General features: G+C 39.5%; 1 protein-coding gene across 4 annotated transcripts in view; it reads left to right on the forward strand.

The window, feature by feature from the left end:
• LOC123772475 (ATP-dependent translocase ABCB1) overlaps positions 1 to 15413 on the forward strand; it is a 62112-nt gene that overhangs the window by 11321 nt on the left and 35378 nt on the right. The window contains exons 1-6 of one of the 4 annotated variants that reach the window (XM_045765678.2): positions 4496 to 4634; positions 8612 to 8744; positions 10775 to 10880; positions 12156 to 12370; positions 13563 to 13713; positions 15046 to 15146. In XM_045765678.2, coding sequence (XP_045621634.1) covers positions 8659 to 8744; positions 10775 to 10880; positions 12156 to 12370; positions 13563 to 13713; positions 15046 to 15146 — 659 coding nt within the window. In that variant the 5' untranslated portion in view covers positions 4496 to 4634; positions 8612 to 8658. Of the gene's footprint in view, positions 1 to 4495; positions 4724 to 8611; positions 8745 to 10774; positions 10881 to 12155; positions 12371 to 13562; positions 13714 to 15045; positions 15147 to 15413 lie in introns of those variants that run through there. The other 3 variants (XM_045765677.2, XM_045765675.2, XM_045765676.2) reach the window with 3 other exon arrangements.

Here is a 15413-nt window from a genome sequence, read left to right on the forward strand (position 1 = left end):
TGAAAAAGATGAGAGATGTTGTCCTTCGATACAGACATCGTGGCGGCTTAATCTATGAGCTTCGAAAATTAGCAACTCAAGGTTATTGTTATAGACAGCCTCATACACTGTTTGATAAACGCAAACTAAGCCGCTGTGATTGAAGAAAGATGTATAGGCTTCGTCAGTGGATTCTTAAGTGCTCCACGAATCCTGGTCCCAGTAATTACGTTGCGATGGTTCTGAGGATGAACGTCCCCGCGGCCCCGTCCGGCGAGGCCTCCTGGTTGGTGGTGAAGCAGACTGATGCAACCATACCCGCCACAACCTTGAGAGCCCGGGTCTCTCTCTCTATGTTGATAACATTGCTTACAACGGTGGCATCCCAAGGTCAAGGTATTTGAATCTGGTTAACACAGTCAAGCTGAGAGCCATCATATAGTTGCGACTTGCGGGCAGCCTCGCCTCGTCTGGGGTGCCCGCCCATTGTGTGCGTTTTTGTGAAGACGAAGCCTAGGTTCTGGTGTGTCTGATGAATAAGCCTGGGTTATGATACATGGTTAAGCCCATGATGAATAAGCCTGGGTTCTGATACATGGTTAAGCCCATGTATCGTGTATAAGACCATAGGTGTTTGTATACACATATGTTAGGGATGAATTATAAGATGATTAACATACCTTATAATGCAAGGGTTGTGTTTGCTCGGCACAGAGTTTAACAACCTAGCCAAGTGCAGAGTTAAGGACGCCTTGTTTTCTTTCTTGTGGTTCCTAGCCTAAAGTCTAGTTGCACTCCTGTGTTCATGGAACACCACACACTTCTTCCTGTTGGATAAGTAACAACCTTATCCAGCAAGGAAATCCACCTTCCGGCAAAAACTCTGGGTATTTTACTCACCATGGCATGGGTTGTAATGCTGTGTTTATAATTGTTGCATTTTAAAATCCAACTGGAAAAGATCATCAGGGCAAATGGGAGGACCTTTGACATGCCGCCGGCTTCCTGTCCTCGTGGAGGCTATTAGTGTTAGTGGCCGTCAGGTAAATTCAGGTAAATGATACCAGAGCCCTCACCCTCTGCCACAACCATGAGCCCTGGGTTCGATTATCTGGAAGGGCGAGACGCTCGTGTTTGTACACCTGATGTCTCTATTCACCTTGCTGTAAGTGGGTACCTGCGAGTCCAGCCACAATGTGTAATATATTAGGCTTCAGCGTGTGTTAGGCCCAGGATGGTTAGGTTAGGTTTCATTAGCAATATAGATACAAAACCTTTTCTGGTTTGTCCGAATTCAATAGTACCAAATTCTACTGTCTAACTGTTCAATACGTCAATATGCGTACAATGGTCCACATCGGTGCTATAAGAACTATATGAACAGGAAGATGGGCTCAACCGACCCTAACCTAACTTACCGATATATAGAAAACGTGGATGTTTTAGAACCGCTACTTTTCATAGTACGTTGTAATTTGCACGTTGGGGACCATAGCGTACACAATGAGAGGTACTGGATGAGAGGGCGGGATGGAGAGGTAGAGGGAGTACTGTGGGGGTATCCTACGGGGGCCGGGCGAGGCCTAACACACTCCCTGCACCTGACAAGGGCACCAAATGGAACTATGTATTAAAATGTGTCCTTCCATTTACCGGGGTTACGGGCTCACCATAGCCCGTGCTACATGGACACTTCGTTCTGAGTAGCTAAATCTGTAACAACAACAACAACATTCCATTTACCATATGATTGATGAGACATGCACACTCCGGTCCCTCCCCTTCTTCACTCCTTCCTCCCAGTCCCTCCTGCCAGTCACTCCTCTCAGTCACTCCTCTCAGTCACTCCTCCCAGTCACTCCTCCCAGTCCTTCCTCCCGTCCCTCCCGTCACGTAATCAGCTTTTGACTTATCTTTTCCATTTGACATCGCATTCCCAAATGAAGTCTTAACTAGACGATAGCATCTCATTTGATGCATAGTTTTATGATGGTGAGGAATATATTTGGCTCCTGTGAGATGTATTCACCTAGTTGTGCTTGCGGGGGTTGAGCTCTGCTCTTTCGGCCCGCCTTCACTCCTGTTGTTGTGAAGTACGGGGCGACGATCCTGGGACCTTCACTTCATTTTATTTAGGAAAAGTACGTACATATATGTACCCAAATGAACCCAAAGCAGCAAGTTTTGGGTCCTGTGGTAGGTTAGGAGGGCAAGACGTTCTCCTAAGGTTTCAAAACGTCATGAAAACTGTTAATTTAAAGTGTCCTCTCCTAACCTACCAGAGGACCCAAAACAGAAAACGAAACAGTACGTCACTTTCGCAAGCAACTTTCATTTTCTAGTACGGCGATTGTTAACCTTAGTGCGCATATGAGCGAAAGGCGACGTAATTAGTAAGAGGATTGGTTGTTTAGCCCTAAGAAGTTTCCTATCCCCAACACCGGATACTAGGAGTTGATAACAAAGTGTGTAGCACACTCTGCGGACTCCTGTGTAGTGGCTGGGGACCCAGGAAGCATCACAGGGCCCCCAACCCACCAGACGACTCAAAACTTGCTGCTTTGGCTCCATTTCATTTGGAAAATTAATTCCTATTTTTATTTAAATTGCAATACGGCGACTTTTGGCCGTATTGCATTCGAGCGAAAAGCGACGTAATTTGTAAGAGGACGGGCTGCATCAAGGCCGACCTTCCTCTGGGATACAGTCCATAATAGTCGACTGACTCGGGTACCTATTGGTAGGCAACCCGTCCGCGACTCAAGTCCATTACATCCAGCGGTCAACCCCACAGACGCATTCGTAAATTTTTACATGGTGTTCATTTAAAACAGGAATTTTCTCAAATATAAATTAATATTATGATATGTATGTGTTGTCACTTTGCTCTAAGGAACTGCGACCATCTGCTTGATCTGTGCAAGAGCAATATTGGTGACAGTAAAACTATCAGATTCGAAGATGCTTCGCACAAAGTGCAGTAATATCATACACATGCATGAGTTTATCCTTGAGACAAGTATATAACTAGAAAATCTAGTATCTAGTATCTAGAAATTCAACATTATGTTTGTAGCTCATCTTGTATGTATGTACTTTTACCGGAATAAACATTTGATTTGATTTGAACCAGGCAGCTCAACCGTACCACAGCTATAACACAAGAACACACTCTGTAAAAATCATTATAAAGTTGTCAACTTATCTTGGATTGGTTCTGCTATAAAAATGTGATGCTGAGATGGAATTTTAGTATCATTATCGAATAGAAAGTTAGACTTGAAGAACCTTGTTGGAATATGAACAAATAAAACAAGTGTTATGATTGGAATTAATAATGGAATTTGCGCAAGATTAGCTAGATTAAAAGAGGAAGTTCCATGACTCATCTTAATGAGTGATGTATGTATGTATGTATGTATGTATGTATGTATGTATGTATGTATGTATGTATGTATGTGTGTGTGTATGTATATATGTATGTATGCCACTCCATACAGTTGGCAGCTTCTCGCACATCTGTCTGCCTAGAAGTTTGAAGTTTCTCACTGCAGAAACCAATACATGTTTTTCCCACGCCTCTGTTAGACAAGTTGATTATAAAACGTTATATGAATCTGTCATTGATGACACAAGTCCTCTACAAACACCTGCTGAATGTAAAACAAGGCGGCTGTCTGTTCAACCAACTGTCGAATAACTGAACAATATATTTACACTAATTATGGAAAGTAGCTCTTCAATTTAAGGATGCCTATGGTTCAAATCCATTTTAAGAATTTAGCAAATGTGCCATCTGTGCGTTTAATACTAACGCATTCATGCTGAAATAAAGTATTCATCTTGATGAACTACATATAATTCAAATTCAAAAATAAAATGAACTTACGAACGGTTGTAGAAGGATGGCAGCTTGGCGACGAATTTTTATATTGGAAAAAATGGTTGTTGCTTCGCCACTTGTTTTATGGTGATATTTATGGTCTTGAATGGTCATCCAAGATCTTGAATGGTCATCCAAGATCTTGAATGGTCATCCAAGGCCTTGAATGGCATATGAATAATCATTGCATACAAAAAATTATCTTAAAAGTTTCTTCTCAACCAGTGGTTAAGATAAAGTTGAGGAGGATAAATTTTTGTATTGCTTAATGTAGAAATATCAAGGTAAGTAGCATTATTAGTCTTTATTATTTCATTAAATTTCAGTGTTATGTATTCCATGTATGACTAACTATCCTAGGAGATGGGAATATTAGATGGACTTGCAGCTAGTTTTATATCTACACTGTAATCTTTCATATAGCATAGGATAGCAGCACATTGCTGCGTATACCTAAGTTTGTTAAAAAAAAAATTATATTTTCATAAACTGTACTGGAGGATTAGTATTGTGCAATATTGCGTAATGTATGCGTAATATATATACCGTATATGCAGTCTCGCTCCTGAGACTGATGGATTCCTTCTACGATGAAGGATGTAACTCTATATGCTTAATATTTTTTATATGTATAGCTGCAAAATCTAGATCTTTTAGATGTTTTACGATTTGTTTTATCTAAAACTGAAAATTGAGTTGGCAACTGTAAGGGCGAGCGACAGGCGACAGCTTCAGTCAGTGAGGGTCAGTGTGGTCCAGGCAGCGGGCAGAGGTGGGTGACGCAGCTCCCGCCATCACTTCTCTTGTGTTATCTTCTCCACGTGCTCATCAACCTAGTGTGCGTGTGGTTACTGAGTAGAGGTACATGTGATTGGTGCTTTGTAATTCTTAGTATGTGCATAAATTACACATGCCTGATTAAAAAGGAAAATTTTGTCATCGTTTGAGAAAGGTGTGTAATTAGGAGCCTATAGCAGATTCCGGCTGTTAAGATTGTCTGAGTTTGATCCAAGTGTGTGTGTGTTCCGTGCTTGACCTTGTGCCGTGACAGTGTTGTCAGTAGTAGAGATGTAAGCCCCGGTCATTACGTGTCACATCACCACCTTAACAGAACGCGGGGCGCTGCACAGGGCTGTTCCCATGGTATAACTATGCAAGTGCTGCTTAACTCAACGAGGCGTCGTCACTACCTACAGTACTATGTACTGCTTTCCTTTAGTATATAGCGCTTAGGTTAAGCATTTATTGTATGTAGCCTACTAACACTCCCATTCAAAGTTAGAGAAATTGCTGACCTGTCAAAAATATTGGGACTGCCTATAAAATCTAATCTTTATTCCCTAAAGCGCAGGCGGGAGGGATAAATAATAATTTATACACTTGGATCATATTAGCACTGTTTCTAAATCTGCACAATAAAAAAAAACGCCACACGAGACCAGAAGACATGGCAGGATGTGCAAACTATAACCCCGTTGAAAAGTTAGTGCAATAGGTTCGCCGATATTTAACTCTAACATCAAAGTCCCATAACTTTTGAACGCTTCCACAACACATAGCGAGCCTAACTGGCTGACTCCTCAGTGTTCAAAAGAAAGCTCTATAAACACCTCCAACAAAGTACCTGATCAACCAGGCTGTGACTCGTGAGTCAGGCTGCTGGTTGATCAGACCAGCAACCAGGAGGCCTGGTCAGAGACCGGGCCGAAAGGACGTTAATATTGGGAATCAAGAGGTAGGTAGTCAACAGGTATAGCCCCTGTCTGCAGCGTGGTATTGGGGGCTCATAAAGAACCTTCAGCAGTTAGTTCGGGGACACCGTCTGACTGTACCTCGTGTCAAGCAGTTTAACAACATGTATAACGTGCACACAGGTGATTGACTTTCCCCCAAATTCTTTACTGGTCACCTGGGATCAGATTAGTGAGATAGTGGCCTGCCTCGGGTCGCTCTAGCTCCCTTGGGAAGTTAGGTTGTGGGTACTAGGCGAGTAGTTTATGAAGGGAGGGGGGGGAAGAGATGGAGTATTGAACAGGGGAGGGGGGTTGGGGGAGATGAACAGAGGAGAGGGGTATCAATTTGGGGAGATGAATGGATTTGGGGGGGGGGTATCGAGTAGGGGAGGAGTATTTTTTAAAGGGGTTTCGAGTGGGGGAGGAGTATTTTTTAAAGGGGTTTCGAGTGGGGGAGGAGTATTTTTTTAAAGGGGTTTCGAGTGGGGGAGGAGTATTTTTTAAAGGGGTTTCGAGTGGGGGAGGAGTATTTTTTTAAAGGGGTTTCGAGTGGGGGAGGAGTATTTTTTTAAAGGGGTTTCGAGTGGGGGAGGGGGAGTATCTAGTTTTTGGAGGTATCGAGAGGGGGGTATAGTGGGGAAGGGGGTGTGTATTTGGGGGAATTGGGCGGGGTGGGGGGTTTTGGGCAAAGGAGAATATGGGAACCTTCCAAGTTAACGGGACTATGCCTCGCAACATGGTGCAATTCCTCACAGTCTGATGAAACAGGACAACATACTCATCATAACGTGATGCAACAAGACAATGCACTCCTCACAACGTGGTGCAACTGCACAGTCCCCCATTCACAAGTCACTATAAAGCGAGAAGTCCACTGTGTGAAACGTCAGTTTTATGATTTTTCATCAAAACCAAAAATAAAATTTGGTTTTATTGAAACTGATACAAGCTTTCAATGTTGCAACTTGGTTAATCGAAATTTGCTATTAGTTAATTATTTCTTTGAAACCATTCGCTGCTTACATAAGGGGGTTATATGGGTGTGCGCCACTCACAGGTGATGGGGGGGGGGGGATCAGGGGGTGCCTGCCCTGGGACTAACCCAGGTTTCCAAATGTAATTTTTTTTTTTAAATTTTGCCCCGAGGGGCGAGTTTATTGGGCAAATGTCTCCTCAGTTTGGTGTTGGGCTTGAGGCCTTCAAACTGCATTGAGGGTTAAGGCCACCACTTTAATTTAAACAAGAATAGTTACTTTGTCCTGAACATGTTCCGTACACAATTAAAGCTGCATAGGTGCAGATTTTTTTTTTATCATGGGTTTGGGGTTTCATACCTAAATTTACCTGCCACCAGCACTAGTGACCTCGACGAGGACAGGAGGCCGGCGGCTTATCACAGCCCCCCCCCCCCATTTTACTTGATCCATGGGTTTATAACCCTGTGGGTGAAAAACATATGTTCAGTCCTACATTGTAATTACCTAGTTGTACTTGTGAGGGTTGAGTGCTGGCTCTTTTGGCCCGCCTCTCGACTGTCAATCAGTCACCTCCCCCCCCCCCAGGATGCAGCCCATAACAGCTGTCTAACTCCCAGGTTCCTATTTGTTGCTAGGTGAACAGATGCATCAGCATGAAAGAAACTGCCCATTTGTTTCCCCCATCGCCGGGGATCGATCCCCAGGCCATACGATTGAGTCCCAAGTGCTGTCCACTCAGCCACCAGGTCCCATTATATATATATACCCCATGTATATACATGGTTGGGCCATGTATATAACCCCACCCATATACATTTTGGCTTGAAACTGTTGCTCCTTGTTTGTTACATCTGACCTTTTGAAGAAATTGTCTGGATCAATATCCTCCAACTTGTTCAGTATTTTAAGTTTCAATGAGATTTGCCCAATGAGATCATAGACAATTTTTTTTTTTATGAACTACAAGTCTTCGGTGGTGCAGTGGTAACACTCACCTCGTGCTTTGCAAGTGATCTATCAAGGTTTGAGAACTGACCAGGGAGGATTGTCTGGGTATAAATTCTTAACTGTTTGCCTCTGTTCACTCAGCAGTAATTGCATACCTGGTTAAAAGATTTAGGGGTCTTGTTCCAGGGAAACTAGTGGATAAGGTTTACTGCGAACTATGGTAAGGGGTTCATAAGGTAATTGTGTATATTTGGCTATGGTTCATAAGGTAATTGTGTACATTTTGAAATTTGAATTTGGGTAGTGTGAAATATGGTGCGCTTTATGTGATTAATTAATGTGGAGTGCAAAGATTTAATGTCATATAATTTCTTAGACCAATATCAATGCTTCTAGTAATATATTTTGAGAGAAGGGGAAGCAGGGGTGGGGAATGGGTGGCTAGATGGGAAAAGAGACAGACCTTGAGCAACTTTTGGAACCCCTCCCCCTTAATTACTCTTTGGTGGAAAAAACATGTTTTCTGTCTTACCTTGTGGCTTGATCTGGAAACCATTGCTTCTTGTTAGTGTTACATCTGACCTTTTGAAGAAGTGGTCTGGATCAATATCCTCCAAATTGTTCAGTATTTTAAGTTTTGATGATCAGGCCTGTTAAATCTGGTTTACAGTGTTAGCCCTGTGGCCTCTACCATTCTTGGTATGCGAGTTGACTTGGTTATACTGTATAATAATTTTTGTTGTTGCCCGGTGAAGGCTAATCCTTTAGTTCATTATGCACTCTGTGCCCTTTCTGTTAGTGGTAATAAAAAAGTCGGCACAAATAATTGGTTCAGGAAGGAAGCGTCTTTAGATTATATAGAAAACATACCTTATTAGTAAAATAATTGTGGTATACAGTACTGTAATTTTTTCTAAGTTATAGAATTGTTACAAATTCATAACTACTTATAAAAAGTAGTTATGAATTATCCTGCTTATCCTAAAAGTAGAATAATCGACTGAAGATAATTGGTAAGTGATGTGCCATGTCAAATATGTTCAGCATTTTATTTTGTAAATAAATCTGAATAAAGAAATGCTTCATTACAGGTGTGCAGGTGATATACTAACTCTGAAGAACATCTTCACCTGCCAACATGAATGGTAAACACGAGAAAAGTCCAGAACTGGAATTGAAAACTGGAAAGAAGGAAAGTCAAATTGCCATGCCGTACATTGATGGGTAAGTCAAGTCAACTGATAGCCAAAATAAAGGTTTGCATTTTTATTAAAAAATAAGTTTAATATTTGTGTATCCAATGGTAAAAATTAGTTTGCAATAGATTGTTTGCTTGTAATTAGCTAAGTATAGTTACAGGATAAAAGCTACACTTATGGTGTCCCATCTTCCCAGCACTGTCATATGTCTTGAAACACTCGCCAGTCTTGAAGTAGCGGAGAGAGTGAGATGCTGAATTTTGTAGTACAAATTGTTAGTAGTTAATTATTGGTAAAGAATAACTTAAAAATTAACAGCAGTGTAACTTGCATTATTACTCTTGAATTTGTTAATATAAGCACTTTTGATGAACTGGGCATTTTAATGATGGTACTGCCTTGTGTTCATTTAAAAAAAAAATAAAAAAAATTGATGGGTAAGCTTGTGCAACCACATCATTTATTTATATACAGTGGTACCTCGGAATGCGAGTGTCCCTGTATGCGAGTTTTTCGGAAGACGAGCAGGATTTACTTCAAAAATATGTCTCGGAAGGCGAGGGTTACCTCGGGACACGAGTTTGTTGATACGTGTACAGGCCGACTGGCGCGTGGTGGCATGGCGATCGCGCCTCAGTTTACCAGTGTCTCGTGTCCAGTGACTATACCACCTGAGTTCTTCACAAGGATTTACAGTTTTTTATCGTTTTTTTGGCCATTTGAGCATAAAAGTTGTCATTATATATCTTGCCATGGGTCTCAAGAAAGCCATTGGTAAGGTTCAACCTAAGAAAATAGCTGTGAGTAGAGGCAGTAGAGGATGTCCCTTCTTGATTAAGAATATGTGTGAAGTATGGGAAGAACTGCAAAGTTTTGTTGAAAAAACTCAGCCAGATAAAGCTGTAGCAGGCCGTTGCATTGACCTTTTAAATGATAATGTGATGTCTTACTACAGACAAGTGTTAAAATGTAGGGAAAAACAAGTGTCATTAGATAAATTCTTAGTAAAACAAGCAAGTCCTAGTGGTATGCAGGCAAAATGTGCCAGTGTGCATACCAGTGAAGTCCTCACTGCCTGATGTGATAATGGAAAGGGACTCCCCTTCCAAACAGTAACTCCTCTCTTCCTCCCACCTCCTCACCATCTTCCATACGCCTACAGCATTCAACAGCAAGGTAAGTAATAACTTGAACATAGTTTTGTAGGTTTATTTAGATGAATTAGGTATAAAAATTTAGTTTGATGTGGGGTTTTTGGGGTAGTCAGGAACGGATTAATTCATTTCCCTTTATTTCTTATGGGGAAATTAGCTTCGGAATGCGAGTTTTCGGAATACGAGGCGTCTCCAGGAACCAATTAAACTCTTAAACTGAGGTATGCCTGTATACAGTACTGTATATATATACATAAAAGATGTAATGGGTCTTGAAAGTACAGAAGTTGGTGATAAAGTAGTAATTTCTTGCAAAGCCACTAAAATATCGGGCCATCATTAATAGTAGTTAGTTTTTAATTAAATGGCAAATTGGCAGTATTTCAATTTAAATGCTATTTAAGTGCTAATTGGTTATTAATCAGAAACTAGATTGATCTAATCCCATTGCTGGTAGACTGAAATAGTGTAGGCCAATTTATGTCTAGAACCCATTTCCCTCGCCCTCGTCCATGGAATCTTACTTGACATGTAAAGATTATCTCAATGATTTCTGGCATTCATCATAATATATGTATAATACTGTATTTAAACTCCCGACACCTACCTTAACACTTTTATCTGAATTTACCCAAGGTCCACTATCTCGCTAGTGATCTTGAAAATCAATCAAGATCAAGGAAATGCCAGAAAAATGGCATTTCACTACATTCAGTGCTGGTATTTTTTTTTTTTTCATACAATACAGTACAGTAATAGTTTATTCCTTGCTGTGATGATTAGAACTTCACAAACTGAATTTTGACCTCGGTTATAAAAGTGCCTAATTTACATAAGGTACAGTACTTAGTTTTACTATTAACAATATTTATATATGTTTTTATATTTTGTGTTCCTGCAGAGATGATCTGAAAAAGAATAACAAAAAGAAGAAAAGTAAAAATAAGGATGACGAGGAAGAAGAAAAAGACAAAAACCAGTTGCCCCCAGTTCCTATGCTCCAGTTGGTAAGTAAGTTTGTTGTTGTCAAATCTTTTATTCAATAATTCATTGAGTCAAGGGGACAGGCAGCTAGTTATATACGTTAGGATTACATTGAGGTCTCCCTCGAGACAGAATTACTGACCCTTTTCCTAGGTTGCAACCCCACAAGAAGCTTACTCCTGGGTACCTATTTACTGCTAGGTGAATAGAGGCATTAGTTGATAGGAAATGCGCCTAACCACTTGTCCTTCGGATCTGAACCCTGAATTTTAGATTTTTGTAGAGAACAAACCCGACTGTACATTTGGGACCTTAAATATTTACCTGTGGGCCAATAACACTCTTAGTGGCCTTGAAATGGACAGGAAGCAAGTGACTTGTCAAAGGTCCTCCCATTTGTCCTGATTTTTTCCCAGCTGGACTTGCCTTGATAACAAAATAGTTCTTATCCAGAGACTGATTCATGTGTTGCCTTAAACTGGTAAACAGCTTTTGAGAAGAACCTGTTTTTACTCTTCTAGGCTACTCACGGCTACTGGATAATTATTGTATGGAAGTATTAAAGATGTGCTACCCTCATAAATAGTCAAATTTGCCAGTCTTGGAGAGCTGGTTAAATGATCTGGTTACCAACTTTTTGTTGCTTGGGGGTACAGGTGGATATAACACAAGCATTAACACCAGCAGAAAGCTGGCAAACTTGAAGATATTATGAAAAGACCTAATTAAGAACTTTTAGCAGACTGCACAGCATATATGTAAGGCCAGTCCTTGAAGTTTTTGGGTTTGCAACATGGCTATAGTGCCCAAACTATGAATTCTAAGCTATAAGGACAGATTAAGGGAACAGTCAACTTTTCAGACAAAAAGAGCAGAGGGAAGATGATTATTCTTACATAAAAAATGAGGTGGACAGTTGCAACCTTTCAAATTGATGAAGAATATGCAAAGATGGCAAGGTTGAAAGCTGGATATGCAAATGTGTAGAAAATTTTTGAAAATGTTTGGAGAGTGGGGTGTTTAGCAAGTGGACCACGGAGATAGTGCCAGCACACTAGTTGTTTGTCAGCTTAATATCCCCACTTAGAGCAAATGACAAATAAAATTCTTTAATGCTCAAGGTACAATTATATAGGAGACTTTTGCTCAGGGTATGATCTTGCTACTTGTTGCATTTTTAACAATTTATTTAATTTTAATTGTCTTCCATCTTCTGCAATTCAGTTTCCTGCTTTCTTGTATCATTATATATAAGATAGTTTTGTAATATATAAAATATATGGTTTTCTGTCTTTCAGTTCAGATACTCAAGCTTAATTGAGAAATGGCTGATGATTGCTGGTATTCTGGCATCATTTTTGGCTGGAATCTGCATGCCAGCGATGTTTATTCTCTTTGGGGATATCACAAATGCTTTTGTTTACAACGACTTACTAAGTAGTATTGATAATACAACAAACTTCACATCATTCATCAGTGACCATCCAGAATTACAGAATTTTACTGCGCAAGAGTAAGTTTTGTTTTTGTTTTATTCCTATTGGTTGTAATCATGTTTAATGATGTCCATATATGCACCCCACACCATTTTCAAAGGCAGCGTGCATATACATTGGTCATCTATGTATTAAGTTTTTCTAATTATAGCGCATTCTTTTAATTTGTGCACTAATGTATTTTTTGATAACCTGGTAAAGAAAGAATCTACATTAGACATCTTACTTCCTTCCAATTGCTACATGGTGGCCAGATCAGTGTAAAATGTGGAATATTTTCTCCTGGAGTAATAAACCTATCTAGTGAAGCAATGTAAGGACATCAAAATTTTTTGCGGGCGATGAGTCACAATAACGTGGCTGAAGAATGTTGACCAGACCACACACTAGAAGTTGAAGGGACGACGACGTTTCGGTCCGTCCTGGACCATTCTCAAGTCAATTGAATGAAATTGAAGTTGATTGAAATCGACTTGAGAATGGTCCAGGACAGACCGAAACGTCGTCATCCCTTCAACTTCTAGTGTGTGGTCTGGTAAACGTCAAGATTTTTTATAATGCACATTTAATGAATCTAGACAAAGTGCAGCCCTTAACAACCCAAGGACTTGTGGTCCCAATAAGACCACTTGAGGTGGCCTGGCCTGTTCAGTAACTTTTATTTATAATTAAATGGAATGGAATTCCCATATTGCCATATTAATTCACTTTTTAATATGGGAAAAAAAAAGAAAATTAGTTATACCTAGTATTAGAGATGAAATAATTGAAAGCCCTCTTATGATTGGACTAAAACTTCTGTGGTAATGAAAATAACATTATCAATTAACTTGTTACACATACACAGTGGAAAATAGTAATTGTTTGGATTCAAACACCTTCTCCTGTTGATGTTTGGATTGCATGCGAGATGTTCTAAGGTGAAAATACAGCATTTCCTACCACCCTGTCATACTTTTTGAAATCATACTATGCTGTATGTAACATTGCTGTGGCCAAAATGTATAAATTAATTTTATCCTTAAACTGTGTTGTCTCCGATAGGTTTGTCATTTGGTCAGTCAAGTTAAGCACCAGTGGGTTGAGCCAGTAATTGTGTAGATATGGATAAGTAATTATCAAAAAGCACCAATTGGATGTGTATATTGCATACAGCTTTTACTCTTAATGTATTTCATGTAGTAAATTGTGGCAATTAATGTATTTCAGAATTATAGATATGTATGTGGAAAAGTACGGAGTTAAAGACTTCTTCCACGAGGTAGTAAGATTTGGAGTGGGGACAATCATCGTGGGTACAGTCCAGATGATCATGGGATATGTATTTGTTACCACTATGAACTACGCTGCAGAGGGACAGGTATGTCACTGATACACCTTCAAGGACTGAATGGATTAATCATTACTTTAAATTATTCATAATTAATCGTTAATCATAATCGTCGATCATAAATAATTGTTGATCTTTATAACGAAATCCTCTGAATTTGAGTTGTACAAAATGGGCTAAACCCTCTGATTTATCATTGCTTCCTTAGAGCCAAGAAGTTTTCTTTTCTCGTTAAAAAATATAATTCTCCGTTAAATTTTTCTTAATTTTAATTGGAAATTGGATTTAGAAATCTACAGAATCATTTTCATTAATGACTTATACAGTTGAAAGATTTTTCTTACTGTTTGGGGAAATGGGTGTGGAAGAATATTGTCAGCCTGGCCAAGGTGTTCTTGGGTCATCACACGGGGCTACTGAGAGCAGAATATTGGAAAATTGGAATATAGGAGTAAAAAGTGATAAAGCTCAAATACACCGTCCCATCCCAAATCCTTGTCCTTACCCCTTCCCAGTGCTATAGTCATAATGGCTTGGCACTTTCCCTTGACAAGTCATTCTGAAATATACAGTGTTGCAATTGCAAATTTTCTGAAGAGCAGCACAAAACCTCCCTCATATGTTTGCATAGCAAAATGGGTGGAACCTAGTCACCTCACTCATCGGGGGTTTGCAACTGGCAGTGTTACCCTCTTGAATATGGACCTCTGCACCTTGCACAAGTCTGATAGTATTCCTCCTCCTCCATTGCATTTCATCTTTGATAGGCTCATAAAGGAGAGGCTTCTGCCAGACCCCCTATTGTACACCCTCTTGCAAAGTGCAGAAATTAGGTTCAAGGAATGCATTGGTATTTCTGTTAGTTACTTTATTCATTTTCACATTTGCAATTTCCCCATGTTATCTACCCAGGAAACATTCACTTTCTGACAATATTTTTGTAATTGATTACCGAGCTAGTACAGTTAACTTGTAATTTTCCTTTATGATAGTCACTTTGTTAAATAATTTAGTTAAATGTTACCTTGGAAGTTTTTCATATTAAAAAGTTATCTTGGAAAATGTTAGTTTCTCCTACATAAATGTTACCTACACTATCAAAAATATTTGTTAATGTTTTAATGGGTTACCCTCCTTAAATGTATACAGTACATCTTGTAAATTGTGCACATCCAAAAAATATACTGGAAAAAATTTGAATTTGTTTAAGGTTAAACATTCTCTACACAGTTTATTAATAAAATTTACGGTGCCATCATAAAGTTTTTGCTCCTTCCCAGTACAGTACTAGCTAGATTAATTAACCCTGTAATCAGTCTTGTTGTAAATTTTGTCATTTAAAGCACCTCATTCACCTTGCAGGTATACAGACTACGAGGAATGTTCCTGCAAAGTATTCTCAAACAAGAGATAGGCTGGTTTGACACACACCAAACAAATGATTTTGCCAGCAGGGTGACAGAGTAAGTATAAAATAAACAAAAATTTGTACTAACATTTACATACATTGCTTGATATTGTGTTATATGACTAGTCTTGTCACTGAATAATAATGTATATACAAAGCACTACATACATTATACACTAATAATGTATATACAGTGCACAAAAAAAGCACTAATGATGCACTTATTAGTATGATTAACTTGATTCATGGAGCTCTTGATAAAAATGAGTTTCCTATTGGGTTATTTGTGGACCTGCGTAAGGCTTTTGACACTGAGTTTTGT

Source organism: Procambarus clarkii, chromosome 17, assembly GCF_040958095.1.
Source record: "Procambarus clarkii isolate CNS0578487 chromosome 17, FALCON_Pclarkii_2.0, whole genome shotgun sequence".
NCBI classification, from domain to species: Eukaryota; Metazoa; Arthropoda; class Malacostraca; order Decapoda; family Cambaridae; genus Procambarus; species Procambarus clarkii.